Here is a 27,234-nt window from a genome sequence, read left to right as displayed (position 1 = left end):
GAAAAAAAGAAATTAAAAAACATTTGTATTCCAACACATTTCCCTCCTCTACAGTTTCCACAAAACTCCACCCCAAAAGGTCATAAACAGAACATAACACAGCTGCCTGGCTGTTCCACAAATTACCCATCACTCAGAGACTAACCCAAACAACTTCCAGTATTTTGTGCAGCTTAAGATAAATCCAAATCCAGTGATTCATCCAAAATTCACATTCTAATTTAAAGAACATTAGGAATATAATTTACAGCTGAGAGAGCAACAAATTCTTCATACTCTATGGAGAATTAATACATCTGTGTGCCTTCCAATTTCTTAAGACTTCAAAGAACGTTGTCCTTAAGCCATAGTTCATTGATAGTACAGATAAGCAACAATTTCCCACATTTTTCCATTATCCCCAGACATTATACTTCAGCATGTATACTAGAAGTGGGAAACCAAATATGCCCCCCTCCAGGCTGCTCCCCACTCCATGACCCTGCTGACTTCCCACCCTCTTGTTTTTGCCTGGCTGGAATGTGCCATCGAGCTCTGGTGTCTTTTGGTTGTCTGCATGGAGGAGAAAGGCAGCATTTGCACTTGTTGCTGTGCCCACTTCTGCTTCTGCCTCCACCCACCACTGCCATCTGGCCCCTGGAAGGCAGCATAGAAGGGGATGTGGCCCTCAGAGTGGAAAAGGTTCACCACCCTTTATATATATCATAACATTCTGTCTGAGAAAATCAGTCACATTGGATTAGGTGTGGTGACAACATTTGAACTAAATCAGGGCTGTACAATAGAGTAACAGAATTGGATGCAAAAATTGTTCCAATGTAATGTTCTAATTTACTGGGCTATGTAACACACTGTTCTTCTTTGGTTTGCATGTGAGTTGTTTGGTGATGCACACACCTGCTGCTAATTATGTAAGTCCTGGTTGTATATTCAGGTATCAGCACTGCATCTTATCAGATACAAAGGCAGATAGATGAAGGGATAAATATTGGTGTGTGCCTTGCTTTTGCCCTGGAGTTGCCAAAACCAGGTAGTTTCCCCACTGGCTATCTTAGCTCTGTTTTGTACATATTCTTGAAGACAATTTAAAGGAAAAAGAGTGAAAAGTGGCACTCAATTTGATCTTTGGTGTTTGCTCCAAATGAGCATGTCCAAAATGAATGAAGGTACTCAAAGCATCAGCCACTGCCTTCAGCACCAACCTCTCCCTCCTCTTGCCTCCCCAAGGCCCACTTGTCTGGGGCTGGAGAAGGGGAAGGAGCAGATGTAGAGCAAGCACTCCAGTTCCACAGCAAAGCGTTACGTCCCACTGAGGAAGGGACTGGAACTACAAGCCCCACCAGTTCCCATGTCAGTTGCGAGGGCAAGGGAAGAACTCAGTGGGTACTCAAGGTGTGGATCTATTGGGACATATTCACAGTCTGCTTGCAAAACGCTATAAACAGGCCATGCTTGACCTATACCTACTTGGGAGAAGTCAAACAAGGAAACATACTTTGATTTCTTGAGAGATTCCCTGCAGATAGTACTTAAATAACCCTGGTGTGAATTTTCAAAACATTTATGGAGCATTTGGCTGCCTCTACTCCTATTTATTTTCTCAAATAATGGTCTAAAATATATGAGATCATGTTTAACATTAGTTGCAACACTGCTGGGATTCATCCATCAGTATTATGAATTATACTGGATTATATCCATCAGTATTATGAATTCCCATCCGGAATGTTTACATGACGAAGCTCAGTTATTACTACATTGAGTTCTAGAAATATAATGCAAGTTATAGTTACTGACAGTGGGAAAGCTCTTAGTGTATATAAAAATTTCCATATCAAAGTGTGATCAAACAATGGTTGTAAAAAAAAAAAAGTTGTAAGGGTTTTCGGGGGGGGGGAGCTTCCTACTGATGAATTTTTCCTTCGCTTGTTTGCTGAATAGTAGTCTAGACAGTGAACTCTCTCCCACATTAGGAAGAAAACATTCAAAGAATTGAATCCAGACTGGATTGTGTGGAAAGACCCTGATTCATCCCTCAGCGCTACAGCTTTTGTCATCAGTTAATATGAAAAAACACACTCTTAAACTTAAAAAACAAAATCATATTACACCACTGCCAGGACTCAGCCAGACTTTGCAGGTCTTTAGGACATGTACTTGGACCTAGAATCTGGGGTGACTATCAGGAACAAAGACATGTGGATGAGGTCTATATATCAGCTTCCTAACAAGAGACTTTCAGGCTGTGGTATTCACCAAAGTTTTATTCACAGTAGTGTCAATGAAATTAATGAACCTGTCAAGTTCATTTATCTCAGTGGGTCTACTCTGAGTAAAACTTTACTGAATACCACCCAGTCAACCAAATAGTTTTGTTTAGGACTTAGGAAAAAAAACAGCATGATGCCAGACAAAGTATTGTGTGAAATACAACTGGCATTTTTCTGGATTTATAACAAGTGGGTAATTATTGTAAACAGGGGTGAAAATAGGTCATATTTCATCTGGGTTAAAGATTCAGTTTGGCACTGCCCACCACACAGACATACACAAAGAGGCTGGAAGCCTCAGTGGCGCCCCCTGGAGGCTTCATCCGGGACAAAAAACCTCCCATAGCTACGGTTCAGGTGTAAGCATCTAAATAATCCCAGAACAAGGTTTAATTTTGATCAAGTTCGGGCTATATTTCTAAGTTAGATAAGTATGATTTATTATTTACAGGTTCTGCCTTGTTGACAGAAGAAATGCAGTTTTCTTCATCTAAGGCAGGTATCTTCCACATTTAACCCCAACCCAAATATGCATTTGGGGACCCATTTTGTAATCTTTTAATCAACAGTAATTTCTGTGTTAATTGTGCACAGGGCTGAGCCTATGGACTTATTCTGTCTTCCTGTGTTTACATTTACTACGCTTCTCCTAGGCTCAGCCCTGTGCACAAGTTAACACAGATATTGCTAGCATTCCTTACAGTGGTACCTCGAGTTAAGGACTTAATTCGTTCTGGAGGTCCATTCTTAACCTGAAACTGTTATTAACCTGAGGTACCACTTTAGCTAATGAGGACTCCTGCTGCCGCCGCTGCACAATTTCTGTTCTCAACCTGAAGCAAAGTTCTTAACCGAGATAATATTTCTGGGTTAGCAGAGTCTGTAACCTGAAGCGTCTGTAACCCGAGGTACCACTGTAATATCCTCCTATATCAACCCCACAGCCTTTCCTTTAGAACTTAGGAATTGAGGTTGCTCCCCACCTGGTTAGCCTGTCAGCATTTTGGACCTCTGTTTTGGCAGAGGGAGGGAGCTAACCTCTTTGTTGCCTATTCATGCCTTACTGTGCTCCTGAGGTAAGTACCAAATGTTATGGGGCTTTGCCTACAGCTCTTTCCTCCTCCTCTTCTCCCTTTCTCAGCCTCAAGCCTACAGCCCCATCTCAACGTTTGTTTTCCACAGTATGCTGGGAGAAGAGGCCTGCCCTTCAACCTGGTCTTGGCTATTACTAGAGAAGTGTTCTGCAAATACTAACACCAGCAAGAGCCAATTGTTTCTGCCTCCTCACACATAATAATGTGATGGATTTCAGACCCTTGGTAACACAGATTTATGGGTTGGGTGGTCTCATATTTTGATAGTTTCAGATATTACAGTAATTTGCTTCACTTTTCAAACAATCAGAGGCAATTTCAATTCATTAAATAAGTAATCATATATTTTTGTGTGTGTGTATGCACCAGTTATGAAAAAACTATGTCTTACAACATAGATTAAGATGTGACAAGAAAAGTCATTTGCAGATAATATTACTGTATTAACTTTTCCCCAAGTACTGTATTGGTAACAATCTAATTATAACAAAAGCACTGATTTACTTAAGACAGTATCAGCTTTTCAATTACCATCTCTTATTGTCTCTTATTCAAATTCTTATGTCTTTTTTATAATCCCATACACATGCCCAGTAAATTCAGCAATAGCAATTTGACAAGTGCTAGATGCTGGCTCAAAATTATGTTTCCAGTCTTGTAAAACCAACAAAAGGGAAGTTTGTCTGGTGCCTTCATTATACATGTTTAGGTGCCAGGCAAAAACATTCATTTTTAACCAGGCCTTTGGTTGATTTGATTGACATAGAATCATAGAGTTGGAAGAGACCACAAGGGCCATCGAGTCCAATCCCCTGCCAAGCAGGAAACATCCTATGCCCTTTTAAAATGTGGGGTTTTGGGATATTGGGTTGTTTTTATTTTTATTATGTATTTTGTGGTTTTATATTTTGATTTTTTCTGTGAACCGCCCTGAGACCTCCGGGTATAGGGCAGTGTATAAATTAAATAAACAACAACAAAACAAGCTAAAGCAAGTTTTTCAATTTTATGGTTAATTTTAACTACTTTCATGCTATACCCCTTTAGAATTGCTCCTGTACTCTTATTGTACACTGCTTAGAAACTATGGTTTAAAATAATATTTAAAATAAATGCAAGCAAGTACAATTGGTTATAAGTGATATGTTGCAGCCAAACAGTAACATTTGTAGTAGAGACATTGAATGGTATCTAAGTCATTCCCAGAATAGACTCAATGGACGTCACACCTAATCTGTCCAACTGATTTCAGTGAAACTACTCTACTTAAGTCTGGATACAAACCAATATTCTCAGAAACTAGGTATAATTCTCATTCATGCACACAAATATGGTCCCACATCTGGCTTTATTTTGTAAGAAACCGAGGATAGTAACTATAAAAGCTGATTGCATGTGCCACTTGCATATTTTTAGTTCACAAGCCTGAAACACTGATCTATGATAAACCACTAAGCAGTGGCTAAATATAAACTAACTTTAAGCAAGTGAGAATCTACTAGAATATAACTACAGTCCAAATCCAACTTGATGTGGAGGCATATGCCTACATGTCTTAATTTTTCTCCAAATATCTCGATGTAAATGCAGCAAAAAAGCCAAAAATGTGCAAAGGCTAATGTCTTAATGACTGTTCATATCACTCAAATCTTACTTTGCTTCCAGAGCCAGTGCGATGATTCCTGCAGCCATAGGTGCCGATGCTGATGTTCCCGTGTGGCTGTCTGTGCAACGCTGCCTCAAGTCTGTGGTGATCTGGGGAAAAGGAGAGTATGTAATTGATGGCATGGTTTGTTCATTTTTTTTTATTCCTTAGTTTTATATACTGCCCTTTGTCAAAAGATCTCAGTGTGGTTCACAAGATTGTAGGAATCAAAAACATGTTTCAGTTTCAAAAGTTTCAAAAACATGTTTCAAATGACTTATGAGCATGTGAAATATATTTAATTACTGATTGGGAAGAATTTTGTTTATTTTTTTTTAAAAAAACAGTCTTTGGTTTGAATTCTTTAAAGCAAGAGGATAAACTAGCTGCCTTGAAATTTCAAGCAACAGGTGAAATTGAAAGTCATTAAAATAATGGGTTTTATTACTGAGTTCTATCAGTTCATTAATTTTCAATATTCTATGCTAACATTGCATGAAAAATTAAACTCCACCCTGCTTAAGTTTTCTATCTGTCAAAACATGAACTGAAGATCATTATTATTTGCACCATCAGTTGCTACAGAAAAGAAAGTTACCAAAACATAGGGTGTGGGGAGTAAAGCAGGCCACCCTAGGTGTGTATATAAGCTGCTTGGAGAAAGGTTGGGTGCTGTGCCTTGGCTACTCAAGTAGACATAATGATCCTCAGGAATATAATAGCCTGAGGAAACAATGTACAAAGCTGCTAAAACAATAATGTGGAATGCCGATTGAAAAGATAAATGCAGTTGCCAGTAGAAAAGTTAACAGGGAGCCAAGAAGGTGACATACAATAGGAACTGAGTTATGTACGTGCTAAAAAAAGCTTGAAAGTCAGAATAACAATATGCAGGGAAGAAAATTATGTGAAAATAAAATTCTTACTTTCTCAACAGTTGTCAGGAATAAAACAAGTACCCCACGCCAAGTCTAATGCTACTGCATTCAGGTGCACTCAAGAAATAATGATAATACAGTGGTACCTCGGGTTACATATGCTTCAGGTTACAGACGCTTCAGGTTATAGACTCCGCTAACCCAGAAATAGTACCTCGGGTTAAGAACTTTGCTTCAGGATGAGAACAGAAATTGTGCTCTGGTGGCATGGCAGCAGCGGGAGGCCCTATTAGCCAAAGTGGTGCTTCAGGTTAAGAACAGTTTCAGATTTAGAATGGACCTCTGGAACGAATTAACCCGAGGTACCACTGTATAAGAACACTACTTCTATCTATATATCATGGACTTGACATATCCCTGAGTTCTAAAACTTTGTCACAGCTATCCTTCATAAGTAATGGCATACTAGTTTGACTCTTTCAGGGCCATAGCCAGAAACGTTGTTGTTGTTGTTGTTATTTGATTAAATAGACACCCAATAAAAGAAAATATTATTGGTGGTTTACAAACTTATTTTTTTTAAAAAAAACCCTTGCATTCATCAATATACTAACTACTAACAAAAACAATCCCAAGAATCATATCAACAGCAGCAACAATGAAACAATCAGAAGTATATGGACCATACAACCTGCAACAATCTACTTAACCTGGTGTTGGAAAGTTGTTAAAAGTTTGTGCCAGGCAGGCTTAGCTGAGAGAGCATTCCATAGCTGGGAGGCCACAAATGAAAAAAATCCCCTTCCATGACACCACCCTCTGGTAGTTGTTGTAGTGGTGGGAGATAAGGGTAAAGATAAGGGGTCGGGTGGCGCTGTGGGTTAAACCATGGAGCCGAGGACTTGCTGATCAGAAGGTCGGCGGTTCGAATCCCTGCGATGGGGTGAGCTCCCATTGTTCGGTCCCAGCTCCTCCCAACCTAGCAGTTTGAAAGCGTGTCAAAGTAAAAGTAGATAAATAGGTACCGCTCCGGCGGGAAGGTAAACGGTGTTTCCGTGCGCTGCTCTGGTTCGCCAGAAGTGGCTTGGTCCTGCTGTCCATATGCCTCGGAAGCTGTACGCCAGCTCCCTCGGCCAATAAAGTCGGTCACGACTGGACCCAATGGTCAGGGGTCCCTTTACCTTTACCTTACTAGCCCAATATGTGGTTCTGCGTTAAGAAGAATTCATATGGTGACTCTCCTACTAGCAACAACACTTTAAGAAGTCTTGCTGCATCATCCAGATGCCACCCATCCTCATGGTGCTGCCTGAAACAGATTGCTTTCCCTTACTCCATGGCAGGCTCAACCCTAAGAGGGGAGTCATTTTAAGTCAATGCAAAACAACAAAACCTTAATACAAGTACTCATATTTGCTGATTAAGTTTCCTTCTATTCAAATTATAAAGGCTAAAAATAAATGTTAAGTGTTTGACAATTATCAGTCACGTCAATAACCATTGCCTTTGAATTCACTATTCAGAAAGACTGGAAAGCAGTGCTGCTTAATTCTTGCAGTAAACATAGAGAGAACAGAATCACATGCATTTGTGGTGTTGTTTAAGCCCTGAAACAAGGAACACCTAAGAAACAGAAGCCATTCAAAAAAGAGAAACACACTGTTGCCTTTCAGCGCTTATAGCACATGAAAACTCTGTTGGGTCAGTTTCAAAAATTAGCAGAGAAAGGGAGAGCAGGCCTAGCCTCATGACCAAAGAGAGAAACATGCAACTGGTTTGGGATGTTCAGCTTTAGCAGTTTTCTTCAACCCCTTCTAGATGCCAACCTCTTACTTTAACTTCTGTAAAAAAAACAGGTTTTCATGCAGGATCAGTGTGAATGGGAGCTGTGCAAACTGTTTTTGCTTCGTTAGACTCTTCCAAGGTTTTCCTCAGTTCCTCAATTCCCGGGACAGGTGTTGGCTGTTTTTGGATTGCAGCCGTGAGATGGGAAAGCCTGTTTTGTGAGCAAGTCCTGGATCCAAGTTGATTCCCCCCCCCCAGTTGTTTGTTTTAGTAGATTTCATACACGATCTACAGTAGAACGAAAACTGTGGGCAACAACCCTACAGACAATCAATCACATTTTCAAGTTTCAGCTAATTAAAGAGCCCTTTCCTTGGCAAGTATGTCACTATGGAAAATGTTGAAGAAAACTCATTGAGATGTCCCATTTGAGTTGACAGCAGTTAAGATATTTAGATGAAAGTCTAAAGGCTCAACACGATTCCCCCCCCCCCCTTGTTGAATGGTTGCTGCTAAGATTGCCTTGTCAGGGACAGCTTGTATCCATCTTCAAAAACGAAGAGTGGGACCACCAAGAAGCAAGCGACCTTCAAGAAGAAAAATGATGTTTGAGATTCCAGGACCACTGAAGAACAACCTCATTAATCACAATGTAGAAATGTGAAGTTTGGCAGGGGTATAAATTTGACATAAAAAGAGGATGAGTGTGTGAAAGATGTCAGTCCATTCAACAGGGCAGGGACTGCACTAATTCTCCATCTTTTAACCACAGCTGATTAAACCCGCCTGCTCCACATGCTATCCCAACTGCTATCTCATGTTTGAGCCTGGCAATTATTTTAATGTGCCAGGTAAAATGACTTCAACTGAACTCAAATAACCATTTCAGACGACTGGCACTATATAAATTTACATGACCAAAACAGCATAGTTTCATAGATTTCAGAATAAGTGTAATCTTTCTAATAAACGTGGACAAAGAAGCCTTACATGCCATTCTTATTGCAGCATTCCTGCAATACTACAATGGTTGTGTGGTTAATGATTTTAGAACCTCTAAATAGTATTATTTGTTTGCTTTGTGAGCAGGACTGGGATTTTGCCCTTCTAAAGGAGGCCTGGTGGGGCTTACACTCCACAGCTGACAGCCCATCCATCCCCAGGGCCATCTGTCAGCTGGGGCCGGCTGCCTTTCAAAGGGCTTTGCAGGCATGGCTAACACTGGCTATCAGCAAGCACAATCTATGCCTTCACATATCTTTGTTCCCAAGGAGCCGGACTGGGATGGGGTGCCATCAAGAATTGATACATGACTTCAAATATGTCTAGCCACCCCATTCTAGCCTTGCTGCCAGGCAAGGGATGCTACATCCAATTTAGGATGTATGAATCTCTAAGGGGTTCTGGAGAGGAAGATTGCTGTAGTCTATCAGGCAGTATGATCCTCAGCTAATTCTGCCGCGCCCCCCCCCAGCTTTTGATGTTCAGTTGCACTCTTCAAGGGCCTCATTATGAATTTTCAGGATGAGCAGTTTTGTGCTTACCTACACCTATCTAGATGACTATGTTGCAACACTTTTCTTCAAGTGACTTGCTCTGATATTAGGGAGAAACTGCATTTCTATGCAGCTATTATGAAGGCATGCTATTGGGAAAGGTCAATTATTCAGGTCAAACATAGTTCCCTTGCTGATCACATTATCACTGTTTTTATCTTAAACCTATTACAATAGATTTCATGTTTCTTTCTTGAGCCTGTAATGTTTGTAACATTATTAACCTGTTAAAGGTTTTGAGTTGGTTGTTCCTCAAAGTGAAAATACAACCCTAATGGAATCTTGAAGGAATCATTTCTTTCCTATTGTGGCACTTTGTGATAGAAAGGCAAACAACATGCTAAACTGAATTTCTTTTTTGTTAACTGAATACGCTTCAGGTTACATACGCTTCAGGTTACAGACTCCGCTAACCCAGAAATAGTGCTTCAGGTTAAGAACTTTGCTTCAGGATGAGAACAGAAATCGTGCTCCGGTGGCGCGGCAGCAGCAGGAAGCCCCATTAGCTAAAGTGGTGTTTCAGGTTAAGAACAGTTTCAGGTTAAGTACAGACCTCCAGAACGAATTAAGTACTTAACCCAAGGTACCACTGTACTTAGCTGATTACCAACAACAGCAACAAGCTTTACACTAGATCAGTACAAGCTGAATAAACCAAGGATTCAGAAACTTTTTGTCAAATCACCTCTTGAACCACCCAAAGAGAATCCGGTCTCTTTTGTAATTCCACCTACCACACAGGAAATGGAAAACCACTGATTACATTTTATAATACATCCTACCTATCCGGATACATCCTATTATGGTATATAGGCCTTACAATCTATGTTATTAGTGAATACACAATTCAAAATTTTAGTTTCATTGAACAGGCCAGCACAAATTCCACCCCACCAAAGTTTCCTAGGTGCAAGGCTTACCACTGTGTAAAACTCTGAAATTTGGACCAGCTTATGCGTAAATGCACATCACTTGATTTCTTATGCATGTATTACTCAGTACTTGAAGACTCCTAGCTGAAGTTTAAAAGTTTTGTTTTTGAGGTGATGTGAGATGCACTGAACTGTAGCATTTGGCCTGTGAAAGACTCATCTCCTCATGTGAGAACCTGCTGTTGCAGGAATCATCACATCAAGTGAGCATCCTTGTGTGAACCAACTCTAATGTGAATGTGGGAAATCTATACATATACGTCACTAATACGTACAGTAAGTATTATTGGTATATTTAAACATACATTATCAGGCTCATGTATGGGAAGCATTTACCTTATGAAATGTTGAGCTGGATTGTTAGAAGGATATACAAGAAACACAAAGAGACAAAAAAGATTTAAGGCAACTCCTAGGACAGGAGTTGTGTAACTACTGCTGAATGTTGTCAATTTATTTCTTCGTTTTTACTGAAATATTCCAATAATTCCACACACAAGTCCCCTCCCCACAAATATTTCCTTTTGTACACTGATTATGCAATTTCCACCATGTTTTAATGTTGTTTTCATTCCAATTCCAAAATGTCTGTATGTATATATCTGTATAGTCAGACATATTAAACATAATTCATTAATTCTAACATTCAGTCTTTCTGATGAGAAGTTTTCCCCACGACATTGTCTTAACCCAAGCGTCACCCTGTCAAAATGCATTCAGTTCCATCCTGAGATATGGACTCAGGATGTAGTAGCAATAATAATTTTGTAAATAAAAACACAAAACTGAGGGTAGCAAAGAAGATACTGTTATGAGTTTGTGGTGGCTAGGCTGTATACCTGAGCCCTGCTTCTCATTACTGGATCCAGCATGGATTCAATTACTGGAATAGCCAGGCAGCCTGGTAATGGCCCACTATATATGGGTCGTTAAGGTAACAAAGGGAGTGGTTCTGTGTCAGAGGATAAACGGGCAGCCCCCACCCCCTGTCTGTTAGTTAGAAAGACAAAAGGCTAAAGTTGAGAACTGAGTTATGTTAGCTAAGAAGATAGAAACAAAACCTGCAGGCTGGATTTCCATATTGAACCCCTCCATCGTAGGCTCAACATGTACATATGTGTAAATAAACCATATATCACAAAGACACCAAAGTCTTTCCCGTGCCTCATTCTGAAGGAAACATGAATCTCACACCACTGGGAGATTAGGATGGGGGGCAACAATATATTACAATAGCTATTATGGAAGCACTTGCTAGAGAAAGCCTGAATATGCATTACACCCCACATGGGACTCTCAGCAAGGCAACCAACACTTTCAGCTCTACTATTATTAAATAATTTTAAAACACAAATTACTCCAAGTATGGTGTGTTAGAGATTCAGATGGTATGTATCAGAAAGCCTTACCTACTAACTTACCTATTCTCAGGAAGCAATGTGCTCTAAATTAAATCATGTTTCCAAAGAAGCATGAACTGGAAAACACCAGCATTGCACAAGAGGAGGAGGATATAAAATATCTTACCATGAACCAAAGGACCCACAACAAGATGATGAGAAATTTCATCAGAGGAATATGATTTACTGGGGAACTGAATAATCTGTTTTCCTATTATTATTATATATCAATGAGACGAAGGAAGTAAGCCACACACAGATACATAAAAAAGTAGATATGAATAGAAATATTACTGGAATGATGAATTACCTCAGAATTTGTCTTTAAATTAATCATTTGAAAACAGCAAAATTTCCAGGAGAGATGGTTAATATCCCAGATTACTAGAAGAAATGATAGACAATATTTTGAAAAACAGCTGATCTTAACTCCTTATTAGTAAGTAGCAAGAGACTGAAAAGGAGAAAATGTTGGGACAAATTTTTAAGGATGATGGAAAAATAGTAAAAGAACTGAACAGGATTTTTTCCTTCAACAGGATGATGATCAGGTGTTTTTGTTTATTTGACTTTTGTGCAAACCAGTTTTTGCTTGCACAAAGTGGTTGAGAAATATAAGCAGATTTTCTACTCCTTTGAATGTGCCTGGTGTTCTGAGCAAAATTTTCTAGCTCAAAAAATATATTCATCTGCATAAAGCAGATAAAGCATCCTTTCCCACAAGATGAGTTAAAAACATGCTTTGATAGTGTTGAAAATATTACATACTATTTTCCTGTCATAGGATTCTCCGCTGCTGTAAGTTGTGGCAAGTGTAGATGCACATTCTTCCAGATACCAAGGTTTCCGCCCACTTTCAGCTGTGCTGCTGATGGAGATTGTGTAGATGCTATTGGTGTAGCCATCACAGGAACAATGGTCCTTACTCCTTCCACCATTTCCAGAAGCCCAGACATAAATGGAACCCAAGCTGTTTCGGCCCTATTTGAAATAAGTAGGGAAAGGGTAGTTAATGCAATTTAGTAAGCATGTAAGTATCCCTTACAGCACAATCCTATACCTTTCTCCCCATAAACAAGTCCTACTGAGTTAAATGGGTTCCTCCCACATACGTGGGGTCAGGATAGAATATTCCCTGAAACCAATATATAGCTTGATTACCACTGCAGCCCACTCTCTTTCCCCCAGAATAACTGGCCTGGGGGAGAGCTGAGCAAATGGTGGGAGACTGCCTACTTTTAAGCACCTGAACTGGCCCAGACAGAATGGAACAAATATTTCTGGTTTAAAATCTAATTTACATCTTAATTGCTATTGATCATTCATATAGGATTTGAAGTGTACCTTTATTATCTCTGAGAGCATAAAATTCCAAGATATCTGTGCATCTTTACTTGCTGGATTTCTTGTCCTCTTATTTTCCATTTCTCAAATTTCCAAGAATTAGAGAAGACCAGAATTTTTGTCTTCTCATAATTTATTGAGAGTTTATTGGTTTCACAATAGGAAACCAGGGAGAATAGAAGTCATTTCAGAGCTATTGTCGTCAGTGATAATAAGGCCATATCATTTGCATACAGTAACAGTGGGACAGGGATTTGATTGATATTGGGGGCATGTGATTCTATTTTTTGAACGTGCTCTGGAAGATCTGATAAAAATAAATTAAAAAGAAAAGGGGCAAGAATACACACTTGTTTTACATCTTTCGTATTAGGAATGTCGGAATTGAGGTGACCTTTGGCACTGTGTTTGATCTGGCAGATGTTAAAGGGATATAAATTCTGTATTAAGATCAGCAAGCGTTGATTGCTTCCTAACTCTACAAGCTTCTTCGACAATATCACATAATCAACTGATTCAAAGGCACCATGAAAATCTGTGAAAACTGAATAAATCTTGGACTTGTTTTGAAGTCTATATTTTTCAACCAAATGTGTAAGTATGAGACAATGGTCTAAGGGGGACTTCCGGGTTGGCGCCACAGCCGAATGGCGGATTCCCTCCGAGCTCCGGAGGGAATCTGCTCGACAGGGGTCGGGTCCTGCCGCGCCGGCGATGCGGGGACCCTCAAAAACCACGGGCGCGGAAGCCCGTGGACCTGGTGACTCGGCGGGCACCGTTTTGTGCCCCCCCTGACCCGCGACAGAGCCTTTTTAAAGGCTGCGGAGCGGGGGACGGGAGCGGCGTGGTGCTGTGAGTCCTCTGCTTCCCCTGACGAGTGAAGCCACATGCCGTTCGACCGAGAGCGCTGACTTTTTCCTATGAACATTTGGACTAAAAGCAACAACCCGTGAGTAATACGGAAATTGGACTTATAAAAGAAAAAAAAAATTGAATTTGGCACGACCGGGGAAGACCAAAGAGGAAGTCCGTCTCCCCAGTCTTGTAAACAATCTGAAGCAAGGACTATATATTTAAGGTCGAGAGAATATCTCCTTTTTAAATGGATTAAACTATTAATTGCACGAATTGACAGTATAAGTAACTGTGCTGGAGGATAAGAGCTAACTTTGAGAGCTAAAGTGCCCCCCCCCCGAGACCCGGGAGCGATCCGTGAGAGGAGCCTGCTGAGGAGACATAGAAGACTTTGACAGCTGTCAAATTAGCTGTCAAAGTGGGGGAAAGTAGAGAACTTTGTTACTGATGCCTTTGCTGGCTATATTTGTTACAATATAGTGAGAAATTGTTGAAAATAAAGAAGAATTGAAACAAGCTAACTGGACTTTTGGACTGGAAGTGTAAGGAATACATAATAACCAGAATCCCTCTAGAGGGGATTCAGGGAGACTACAAGAATGGAAATAGGTCGAAAAATACTAGCTGATCTGGAAGAGGTTGCTTTTCTCGTGAGAAAATTGGTACAGCAGAGCCATGTTTTGTCTACAGCCCAGGCAGCTGAACAAGAAAAAGTGCAGAAAGAGATATTTGCTGAACAGGAGCATCAGGAAGGAGGGGCTGACATGTTGCAGAAGGCAAAAGGGAACCGGAGGCCTGTCAAGAAGGATATAAAAGAAAAAGAGGACTGGATGATGAAAATTTGGTTTGAACTGAAGAAGGAAGAATGGAAAGTTCTCCCTTTGTGGAGAGCTGAAGAATTTGGGACATTTGGACCTATAAAGATTAAGAAACAAGTTTTGAGCTCCACCTTTAAATCTGGAGGCCCGGCCGGATGGAACATGGACATTTTTGGGATAGAGCCCTTCCGAGACTCGGTGGTTATTACAGAGGACTTTCAAAAAAACCGGCAGAAAGGAACTGAGAGAGATTTAAGGGCTTTTGATGTGAGGAATCCAGGCTGACAGCATAAGGACAAATGGACAATGGTTTGGGGATTGAAACCGGAAAGGGGAGGGTGGGATCTGGAAATCCGAAGGGTGCACAAGTATGTTTTTGATTCTTTCTATTGTTTCTTTTTTTGTATTGCTATTAGTGTAAAAACGGGGAATTCGTGCAAGGGAAGTAGGGTCGGCCTTAGAAAAAGTCTTTAAGCATAATGATTAATGTATACAAGTTAAAATTTGATATATAAATTGAATTAGACATAATAACAAATTAGGGTTAAAAATTTAAGAACAAGAACTTGTTGAATAAATATCTGGATAAGGAATACAAGAAGGGGAGGTGAGGGGAAGTCGCAGAAAAGAAATTATTGGAAAAAAAGGATTGTTAAGGTTGACTGTTTTTCTTTTTGTTTTCTTTTTTCTTTTTTGTATTATTTGAAACTTCAATAAATATCATTAAAAAAAAAAAAAAGACAATGGTCTAAGATAGAACAGCCTTTGGAAAAACCTATTTGTTCTTTTCCCTGGTAAGTTTAGATTTTTCATCCAGGTAAGTAATTTAAGTAAATGGCACTATTTAGCAGGAAGAAACTCCTATGAAAATCCTTGTTATTACATATTTTTCATGGTTGTTTATTTGTATATATCTTAAAACTTTATATATGGATGTTTTATGATGGCTTATATTTGCAATGCCTAATAAAGGTTTAGTGAAGGAAGGAAGTATTATGATATGCTTTGGCTACTTACTCTGACTGTATACAATTTTTTCCATTTAAATCCCATGGAAACCAATGGAATAAGCTAGTTTCAACTAACTTTAGCTGGACTGAGGTTTCTGTGTATGAGGTACAGTACACAATTAAGCATTGCAATTCAATTAGCACTATAGAAAACACATACTATTCCCAATTCATCATTCAAATCTGAGCATTTGTATCTTCCATGTGAATGTGAAATTATTTTAATTCACAGCTCTCTGCTATGATCTGTTTTTCAACTCACTGATCTCTTTCAAGGAACGATTAAAAATCTTTGCTATTTCTAAAGAAAGACCACTTCCTACATTCTGATCTCATACTAATTACCATCTATAATTTCTCTCCACAAATGTATCATTTAAAAATTAAAGATATGAAATATAACCTTTAAAAAACCCAAAGGTTTGGATTCTATTGTCTTTGCTATCTGTGTGGTTTATTTCCTCTTTTTGGATTACAAAATTATTAGTACCAAATTGCCTGCTGTTGCCCACAGCTTCTTCTGTTCTAATCTCTCCAGGTCACTGATTCTGTCTTCCTGTATATTTCCTACCATTTAAGATTTAGTTTTCTTTCTCCCAGCCAATTTGGTCACTGTTGAACTGACTAAAGAAAGAAGGGAAGGGGGGGGGGGAGTAAAGAAAGACTCATTAACTAACTTCAGTTCACATTCAGCATACCTGTCAGTCAGAGAAATGTGATGGTGCTGATTTAGGCAAGAGTTTATTAATTTTATTTTAGGTGATGTGATGAAAACCAAATACTTAAAGTCAACACCGTATAACTCTAAGCTACATTTTTCTTCCATCAACAGGCTATTAACACAGTGAGACATTTTCCATGATTGACTGGTGCTAATTTCCCACTGGCCTTGAATGCAAGTTTGGAGGGAATGAACTGTTATCTACAGGCAAATCTGGAAGCACATCTTGCCATGTCAAATCCCAAAATATAATCTCTTGGATATAGAGTGTTTCTTGTTTGGATATAGAGTGTTTCTTGTTGTATTTGGTATTATTCAGCTCTGCAGAGTTCAGAGATAATTTTTCTTCTGGCCTAATTGGCTGGGGATTATACCACTTTTTGGTTCCTTCCATAAATACTGGTAATGAGTTTTGCTAGTTAAGCAGTTTATATCCTGTTTCCGCCACAATTTTCAAATGCTAAGAACCCTGATACAACCAACAAGAACCTATTGGTGAAACTGAAGGGTAAAGAGGATCGTAAGACACTCATATGTTGTATAGAGCCCAGAATGTACATTAGGTTTTTCCTTGTCTCCCCAGTCTCTATTCCTGCACAAAGTCAGCTTAATGGTTTCTGGTTCATAGTAAATTGTGTTGCCACAGCTATTTATTGGCTGGTATCTATAGTCACAGAAGACAAGCTTTTGCAAGCTTCATAAATTTTATTTAAAATAAATGGTATGAATGTATCTGAATCAGTTGCTATTTTCTTGCTTTTAATAGAGGAGAAAAGAAAGGTGCCAAGTTAAAAAACAAAAATATTGTCCAGGATTTTAAGGAGCATTTTTATTCTAGACTGTTGTAGAGGATGGATTTTAAATGCATAAATTGGCATGAATATGCTGAAGTATCATAACAGGCTATGTAGTAACTCAGAATTTTGCTTTACTTTAGAATAACAGCCAGAACAGCTTCAAGCTATTCCCCAAAGAACTATAATTAGTATTTAACAGTGAAAACATAAGAAAACAAAAGCTGCTGCTGGCTGGAATCTGAAACTGGAACCTGTGGAATGCAAGACATTTTACTTTCCCAAACACAATAAAGTCAGCAACATAACCACATATTGTGTATTTTCACTCTGGCTAACAGTTCAAGCTGTTAGTATTAGTAGTAGCCTAGCTTTCCTCCCCAAGAGAGAAGAATTTCTGAACATTTCTGTCACTAGATGCTCTGAGATCTTGAAAACAACCTTATATTCACATTTGGTTGTATTACCGGTAAATATCTTCAACGTAGATTGTGATAAAGATTTTTTTAAGGGTGATAATTTGCTTAAGTCACAGAGCAGACCCACTGAATAATTATCTTAGACCAAGGTAAAGTTCTCAAAATGGGACACTATTTCTGGTTTTGCAGAGTTCGTAAACTGAATCGTTCTTAAACTGGACTGTTCTTAAACCGAGGTACCACTGTACCTTAATCATTTTGAACACTACAGTACATTCTGTGAATTCTTCTGTGATGGAATCAACTGATGCATGCCCCAGTCAGAAGCCACTGTGCTGCAGTATTTAGAATGTCAGACTAGGACCTAGGAAACCAGGGTTAAAATCCCCATTTGGCCATGAAGATCACTGGGTGATACTGAGCCAGTGACTGCCTCTTGGGCAAACCTACCTCACAGGGTTGTTGTGTAAGGGGGGAAACCATTGTATGCCATCCTGAGCTTTTTAGAGAAAAGCAATAAAGAAATAATAATAAATGCATAAATGCTCAAATGTGTGCATACCCATATATAAAAACCATATTTATCTCTTCAAGAATGTGCTTGTATACACACAACTCCCAATTGTGTGTGTTCAAATTGTGCTCAACTGTGCACATGTGCACTTTTTCAGCACCAAAAGGAGGCAGGGCAGAACGGGGTGGAATGGAAGGGGCTGACACCTGTGGCAGCCAGGAACAGACCCCACATGTAAGCGGGGATTCCAGAATACACTTACAGTGGTGCCTCGCAAGACGAAATTAATTCGTTCCGCGAGTTGCTTCGTCTTGCAATTTTTTCGTCTTGTGGAGCGCGGATTCCCCGGGTATTAACGGCTTTAAGAAAAAGGAATCAAACTCGCAAGACGTTTTCGTCTTGCGAAGCAAGCCCATAGGGAAATTCGTCTTGCGAAGCACCTCGAAAAATGGAAAACCCTTTTGTCTAGCGAGTTTTTCATCTTGCGAGGCATTCGTCTTGCGGGGCACCACTGTACTTCAGTTTTATATTAACTCATTTAACGTCATTTATCAAAAGCTTCTAAGACAGTGAACTGAAATTTTAGAGAACCTGTATCTTGAACATAGAGTAATTGGACATGAGAGCAGTATAGAAATGGACAGAGTGGCTGATTCATTTACTTTTTCTCCACTGTTTGTGTCTCTCCATAATATGCCAATGACAAGATGAGCAGGCAATAGAAGTAATTAAAAAGCTGCCTCCTGTGATATCACACAGTGATTTGAGACTGTAAAAGGTACAGAAAATGGAAGGGGGACAAAAGAAACAACAACAATTCAGCTGTGCAGAATATGTGAAGTGACAAAAATAAGGTGGGTGGGTATTATTACTTCTGTATAGAAAACAATATAGAGGGAAACACAGTATTGTAATAGTTCGCCGAACATTCTTTGGTCATCCTTAAGACGGCCCAATGAAAGGGTTTAGAAAAATGCACAATATTTTATTCTTGCAAATCCCATGCCTATAGGTTTCATGGGGAAATAAAGGAAGCTTATTTCATGGAAGGCAACCAATGCCAACACTAAAAACAACAACATACAATTTACTTTGGAAGCAGGACTAAGTACACTTAGTTGGAAAATGTCCATAACATCCAGTGCTTAGGACCACAGCCTACTGAGCAGTTAGAATTCATAAAATACAATTGTTACCCTTTAGAATGATGCTTTGGACTCTTGTTTCTATTAAAAAAACAACTTATTTCTGAATAATTAAAAATCCTTCCTCCGCCTTCAGAAGATTGACAGTTGTTTTGTGATTGTAAGAGCGCCTTCTGTTCCTATCAACACTTTGAACACACACTCCAATGCCAAAGTTGGTGAAGCGAGAGAGATGAAAGGGGCCAGTGATGATGAGAGGGGAGGCACCAAGCAGAGTTCTCACAAGAGACTCAGCAGCACAACATCTGATCATTAATGTCCATCAAACATTTTGGCTCTCATCCAGCTCACGTAAGAGAATGGTGTATTGGGAACAAGAAGGAGGCCACTGTGCCGACCCAGGCAAAAAGCCAAGGTGTCTGATTTAGGTTTCAGAGCCTGTCCTCCCATTCTCCATTACATTAAGAGTGATATGCTATGCTAGAATTGTGCAGTACTTCATGAGTATGCAGATCTAGCTAGCCCTGCTAAGTATGCAGCTTGTACAGCATTATCATTTGGCTAGCTAAATAATTTAAAAACCTATTCCACAAAAATAGCTTTAATTTTCTAAAAACCTGACGTTTTGGCTTTGGCTATAGTTTCTGTAAATGCAATGTCAAAATAACATAATGTTTCTAAAACAATGCTAGGTAAAACAGTATCCATGAATTAATAGTGGTCCACTGTAAGATGTACTTTGACTCTCTGAACTGATTTCCAGCTCTGAGACAATTTCAGCGAAGGCCACACTCTGCAGGCCATGGTCCCATTTAAAATCAACACACCCACCTGCATAATTGTGATAGGGTTAGGACTGATTGCCCACCAGAATTGCTAATTTGCGTGCAACCTGAAGAGGAAAAGCAACAGCTGGGTGCAGCCTAAGTGCCATCTCCTCGCCCCACAAGCCAAGTGCCTCTCCTTGCTCTCTGCTTGGAGGTTCCACAAGTGTTAACAGCTGCAATACAGCTGCCAATTCCTAGAGCGGAAGGGAAGGTCGGTGAGAGGGGAGTTTCTGCTTCCCCGTTTCCTAGCTCTGCCTCTGTTACTGGAGAAGAGAAATGTAGGTGAAATCAGAGAAGTCAGTGAGCCCAGGCTAAGGAGCACAGAACCATCAGCTCTTTTATGGAACACAAACAGCCTGAGAGAAGCTTTGGAACAACCTCACACCCACCAAGGGTAGGAAAAATAGGGAAGCCTAGGCTCCATCAGATAATATTTTGTGTCAATATTTCCCTTGCAGGAAAGGTGGTATATAAGTGCAATGAAGAAACAACAGATTAAGGAGGCCAGAGCAGCAGATGCGGGGGGGGGGGGGGGAGATAAGGGGAGGGAGGGGGAGATTCAGTACCCCCCTTCTACATGCACCTTCAACTCTGCTCCCTTCTTTGTATGCAGACAGTGCAGACATATGAAAAGAAATCTGTTTGTTCCCACCATGTCTAGGTGGGCACCCCTAAACAAGGATATGTGATTCAGAGCTCTGTTGTTGTGATATCACGCATCACTGTCAGCATTTGCAAAAGGATCCTCAGTCCTCTGTGAGGTTTTTTCCATAGCAATGGTTTTAAAAAACATGTATATTGGGGAATATTTTCCACAAATACATAAAGCATACAGAAGTTTATCCACTATGAACATTATAAATAGCTCAGAGCCCTATTAACAATGCAGCACAACAAAAGCAGTTAAGATAATAGTTACTCACAAGTTTGCTGGAAAGAATTAACACTCCCACAAGTACCAGGACTTCAAATGCAGCCAGTGAATCAAAAGCATTTCAGTGCAGGAATCTGCAGCTGTCCCATATGGGAGTCGAACATGCAACCTTTGTGTTATCAGCACCATACTCTAACCAACTGAGCTATCCATGTAAATGGTTTTAAGGTCTTTAATGCTGTTTTTAATAGGGTTACTTATCAAACTGGTTTTCAATATTTATATTTATATTTATATTTATTGCATGTTTTCAGTGGTATCTGTTTAATTTATGCTGTGAACTGCCTTGGGTCCTGAAAGAGTTCCGTTTGTTTACTCTGACCTTTCTTAGACGCTGCACACTGGACATTTGGAGAAGTATCAGCTCTCTTTTATACTGGATATGTTCTGGTCTTTGGGGACAAGCTGGTGTTCCCCCCTAACTCGTAATAATTTTTATCATACCTATTTTTGTATATTCTGGATCTTACTTATATCTTCAATACAGGATTAATAGAATCATAGAACTGTAGAGTTGGAAGGGGTCCCGAGGGTCATCTAGTCCAACCCCTCTGCAACGCAGGAATCTTTCACCCAAGGTAGGGCTTGAACCCACAACCCTGGGATCAAAGAGTCTCCTACTGTACTGACTGAGCTATACTGCAGCTTCAGCTCCTGTCAGCCCCAGCCAGGCCAAGGGTCAAGGCTGATGGGAGATGTAGTCCTGTGACATTTAGAGGCCCACAGGTTCCCCACCAATGCTTTGCATGGCTATGCACTCAAGCAAGAGATGTTATCCCAGTGCAAGGAAACATTCTGGCCAGGCAAAGGACTTGTGGAGGGTGTAGAGCAGGGCCTTTGTGGGGTGGGCCCTGGAGAAGATACAGAGCTGGCCGAGAATCCTGAGAGGGTTGGCCACATTTGGCCCCAGGCCTGAGCTTCCAGAGCAGTTTTACAGATAAATGAAAAGCAATAGAAAGCATAAAAGGAAAGGACCGCTCTCCACATCAAACAAAGAGTGCTCTTTGTGTGCCTGCGCGCAGCACCCCTGATCCTACGTGACTCCTGGCAGAGTACTCCTGGACTGCTCCCCCAAGTCGCAAAGCTTGAGGTTCCTGCCAAACCTCAGTTCAAAGAACCAATTGCGATTGGGGAGGTGTAGCCAGGGGAGAGGGCCAAGTAAGGGTTGGGTCCGCTCTTTAAGCATAAAAGGGGGTGGAGCCTACATGGGAGCTCTCAGTCTCCTACCTCCCTTCGTTTAGGCCTTTTATTGCAGGTGAACTTCTTCTTTACAGGTATGCAGGCGCTGCTATGGTCTTACGATGGTTGCTATTGAAGGACTGGGAAGGTATTTCCCTGCATTGGCAGGTTTCGCCTTCCCCATAGCAAAACGTCACAACTTTGGCGGTGGCGGTTATAGGCCTTGGGTGGAATCCTTTAGTCTACTTTCCCTAAATGGGGTGTGGGGTGTGTGTGAAGCAGTGGCACACGCCCCCCCTGCAGCAGCGATCCCAGGGTTCCCCGTTAAAGGGGTTGTGTTGAGGGGAGTCACTGGCCATATGCTGAAAGGTTGTCAGTGCACTTCCCTGTGTTGTGGTGAAATGGGGGGGGGGGGGCTCTGCTTCAACATACATCTTCCAGAGCCAGCCCAATCCCCAGACAGATTGGTTAACCCTGATGTGTCCCAGATCCCCAGCTGGGGACTGGGAGGGATAAACACCCAATGCCTAAGCCAAGGTCTTCCTACATCTGAAAGTTTAATAAAGTTGTGGCCAATTTTTATCCCATAACACGTTGTCACGAGCCATTATTCCACCTGGGTGTCGCCTGGGTTTGGGGGGTCTCCACCTGGGCACACAAAGGGAATAGGAAGGAAGGAGGAGAGCCAGTGTGGTGTAGTGGTTAAGAGCGGTAGTCTCCTAATCTGGGGAACCAGGTTCGCGTCTCCGCTCCTCCACATGCAGCTGCTGGGTGACCTTGGGCCAGTCACACTTCTTTGAAGTCTCTCAGCCCCACTCACCCCACAGAGTGTTTGTTGTGGGGGAGGAAGGGAACGGAGAATGTTAGCCGCTTTGAGACTCCTTAAAGGGAGTGAAAGGCGGGATATCAAATCCAAACTCTTCTCTTCTTCTTCTAACAAGCTAGCCATGTATGAATTTTTTTAAAAATTCATGGTGGCCATTGTGAGTGCTGCAATATCACAAAAAGTGCTTTTTCAGGGTGAGATCATGGCATGGATAACGTGACTCGCCCAGGAATGCAGCATGGAAGACACGCAGCCCAGTTATTGACCTGAAAAAGTTGGGTAGTATTCTATAGCCACAGTTGCATAGGAGCTTTTAATATATGTTTCTTCACAGAACCAACCAGAACTGGGGTTTTTTCCTGGATGCTTTACAACTTTACCTTTGACAACAAAGTACTTTTTGCTCACAGAGTAAAAACATGGAGTCTTCCATGTTCAAACTCCCTGGCACTGCAGTTTCCTGGCTATTTTCTCTTTATAAGGTATGCTACCGCTTCTGCGAATGCAAACAGCTAATTAAAGTTTACTTCCTACTTTTCTTTATGAAAACCTCAAGGCAAGGAAAATGTAAATAAAAGGAAATAGAGCTCCTTTGAAAGACAAGAACCATGTCCCTTGGGCACAGAAAATCTACTGACTTGAGCTGTCATCATAATTTATTGGGTCCTGTTTAAACGTACAGATGATACAAACAACAGAATTCTGTTGCAAGGCTTCTGTTGCAGAAAACATTGACTTAGCTCTGCGGCTGGCAATAGGTCAGTTAGTACATAACTGACCATGTCCAATGGAGATTTTTTAAAAAAAATAGGTGTAAAAGTTTAGACCAGTACTTGTATCTTGATAAAAGCATTGTGGGCGCCAGCACAAACTGGCTGCCATGGGCAGCAACAACAGAAGAAGTGATGGCATTCCACACTAGAGAGTACTCTCACAAAAACAACATTGTGGCTATTAGGCACAAATTGGTAGCCACGGGACATGGAAAAGGAAGAACATAAAAGCAATTTTTTTTAAAAAAAAAACAACCCACTATTTCCCTTGGGGTCTTTCCCAAAACACCATCAAATCAAAAAAGCCTCAAGGCACACAATTTTTGTTTCAGTGGGCTCAGCTCCTCTCAAGAGCACCAGGGAAGGTCTTGCTGGACACCCATTGAGGATACTGGGATTAGACAGCAATGTACTGTGAATCAAGGGCTCTCCTGCCTCCTAATAGTGGTGGTGAGAAATTTCTAGTCATGAATGGTGGGGGTGGCAGCACCAGGTCTTGCACCAGCCCAAGTGCAAGATCTGGAAGGAAATGTGGTGGTTCCTTCTCAGATCTGCTATACATAAAGAATAAGCATTGAAGTAACAATGAATGAATAATAAAACAATGGATGCATTAATATATCCATGCATTAATGCTTCATCCAAATTGCATCATTTCTGGAAAGATTTCTAAAGTTCAGGATGGAAAGAGCAGTAAAAGGGCTGAAGCTGAGAAGGTCTGTGTCTGAGTCAGAGCCTGAAAGGGAGACTCCCTAAGGACCTAATGGACGACACAATGAATTTCATAATGGAAGGTAGGTGGAATATACATCTGTGAAATAAATACAATACATATCTTTTTAGTTGTGGACAATAGTTCAAGTGATGGAGGTTATTATGTATCATTTGGTGTTTGTTAAGATTTGTAATGATTTTAGCATACACACTTTGACAAAGCTCTATGAAGTATTCATAGATGATTCTCTGTTTGTATGTAGTTGTTTTATCTTTGTTTTAAATTAAGAGGGGGAAAAGCAGTTGATCAATTGATGAGTATGGAAATGGAGATAAGTTTAAAATCTGAATTTATAGTGCAGTCCTGCGTAAGGGGTAAATGTGCCCAGAATTGCAGTCTAAACCGCAAACCCACTTATACACATTTACCTGGGAGCTATTGAACTCAGTTTGGCTTGCTTCTGAGTATTCATGTAGTGTGTCAATACTGTACAAGTTTTTTTGACACGGGTGGCGCTGTGGGTTAAACCACAGAGCCTAGTTTTTGCTGATCAGAAGGTTGGTGGTTCGAATCCCTGCGACAGGGTGAGATCCCGTTCCTCGGTCCCTGCTCCTGCCAACCTAGCAATTCAAAAGCACGTCAAAGTGCAAGTAGATAAATAGCGGGAAGGTAAATGGCGTTTCCGTGCGCTGCTCTGGTTCACCGAAAGCGGCTTAGTCCTGCTGACCACATGACCCAGAAGCTGTACAACGGCTCCCTCGGCCAATAAAGCAAGATGAGCGCTGCAACCCCAGAGTCAGTCACAACTGGACCTAATGGTTAGGGGACCCTTTACCTTTACTGTATGAGTTTAATTTTTTAATATACAAATAAATTATAAAAAAATAATATTTTTAGAAAACACTACTCCTGGCTCCTTTTAAAATCCAAGTACTATAATCCAACTGGCAGAATTTAAAGGAACATGAAGCCCAATTCATATGGCATGTTTTCCCAAAGATACAGTGAAAAGGGAGTTGAATTAGTCAGTTTAAGCTAGAAGGAACAAAAAGAGAAGTGCTTACTTGGCCAGAAAATGAATTGAAAAGATCTTTAAGAGACTTGCATTCCAAGACCATGCAGAGTTAGTTGTGCATCAGCCCGCTGGTTTCAACAGGAATAGCAAAGGCCTCAATAAATATGTGTTGGGATATGTACTTTAGCATTATAGATTATGTTTGGCTGGGTGAGTTATGTGGAACTGGAAACCTCCAGATGTTGTTGGACTAAATATTCTAACATCCCTGTATACTGGCAATGTTGGCTGTGGTTGACTGGAGTTGGAGTCTTCTAACATCTTGAGGGCCAAAAGTTCCCACCACATTTCTTTTATATGATAAATGTGTTGAATGTTAAATTGTAAAATCCATTAAAAAATTATAAATACAGTATATATAAAGTTCACCACCAGTGGCTTAAATAATGAACTTCCACAGTAACAATTCCATTTGCTGTAGAGTCATGAAGGAAAATGGTACCTGTTGAATCTTTGCCTGAAATGCAGATTTCAAAAAGCATAGGATTGGTCCCCCCCCAAAAAAACCCCACAGGATTCTCAAAATTTAAAAACTTAACTTAACTTGCTTTCTGCTCTTTTGAACAGAAGATACAATGATTTCAGATTGCTGCAACAAAGGGAGCTTGCAATCTCTGTGGCTTTAAAATATAATCATGATGTTGAAATTCAGCAAGTTAATCACTTCCAATCTTGGTTACTCCATTCATTTGAGTTTGCAAATGTATGAATAGAGAGCATTATTGTTTTGAAACACTACAATGAAAGGGAGCCTCCAACCCTTCCGGTTTTATCTGAGATTTTATATCCATTTGTTTTTACTTCTATCCTTCATGTCCCACATGTAAGCCCTTTCAAGTACTACGCACATGAAGGTCATCATAGAATTACTGAGGAGCAGGGCTGTGCCACTGACCCTGGCATCTAGTATGCCCCTGCTCTACCCCAGGGATAGCCACATATTGGCACAGATGTCTATGGGAAGGGGGCCTATGTGTGAGTGACTGCTTGCATGTAGCCTTCAACACTATCAGAATTTGATTACAGAGTCCCAGTCATGAGGAAGCCTTTATACAAGCAGCTACTCATGTAAAGCTTCCCTTCAAATGTTCATGCCAATGTTCGGATGTTCGGGACACATGCCTAACGCTAGGACATGGGCAACCATGCAGCCAGTCACAGTAAGATAACCCCTTAATGAATACTATTTGTGAAGGTAGCTATGGAAGATTCTGAAATTGAGATTAGAAATTAAGTGTTTCTCTAGAAATCTATGGAGACTGTAGTCCTTAGCAGGTAGGACAAAGGAGGCCACGGAGTGAGAGCCTGCTGTTTGGCTAGCATGCTACCGTGCATGCTGCGTCTTTCAGAATGAAAGGAAATGTGCTGAGATACACTCAGGCTTGCAGTGTGGCTTGAACAAGAGACATCAGACCTTCTTTCCTCCAAAATGATTCTGCCAGAGGAACATGGAGGACCCAATCTCTGACAAGCAAGCTGCCAAATATTTTTAATTGCAGGAACTTCTCCCAACACTGGATTATATTGAACAAGGTCACTCTCATTTCCTATGATGCCAAGCTGCCTGGGCATGCTCAGAGGCCTCTAGTTTCTGGAATGCTGACTATGTTATCAGTGTGCAATTCATTTGTACTTCATAATGTCTGGATTTTTCAGTAATTAGTTCAGGAAAATTATGGAACAGAACCAATGGATTCCTCCTACCCCTGGTTTCAGCAAAACCTG

The 27,234-nt window shown here is 40.5% G+C and overlaps 1 protein-coding gene across 2 annotated transcripts in view; it reads right to left on the bottom strand.

Moving 5' to 3' along the window:
• Positions 1-27,234, bottom strand: part of LOC309352473 (proprotein convertase subtilisin/kexin type 5-like) — a 169,413-nt gene that overhangs the window by 41,582 nt on the left and 100,597 nt on the right. For both annotated transcript variants that reach the window (XM_081880950.1, XM_081880951.1), the window contains exons 8-9: positions 12,329-12,541; positions 5,019-5,119 (exon numbers count right to left, since the gene is read on the bottom strand). In XM_081880950.1, the coding sequence (XP_081737076.1) occupies positions 5,019-5,119; positions 12,329-12,541 (314 nt within the window). The remainder of the gene's footprint in view (positions 1-5,018; positions 5,120-12,328; positions 12,542-27,234) is intronic.

Source organism: Podarcis erhardii (genome assembly GCF_964252035.2).
Source record: "Podarcis erhardii genome assembly, chromosome: 11".
Taxonomy (NCBI): domain Eukaryota; kingdom Metazoa; phylum Chordata; class Lepidosauria; order Squamata; family Lacertidae; genus Podarcis; species Podarcis erhardii.
This window is presented reverse-complemented; position numbering and strand designations above follow the sequence as displayed.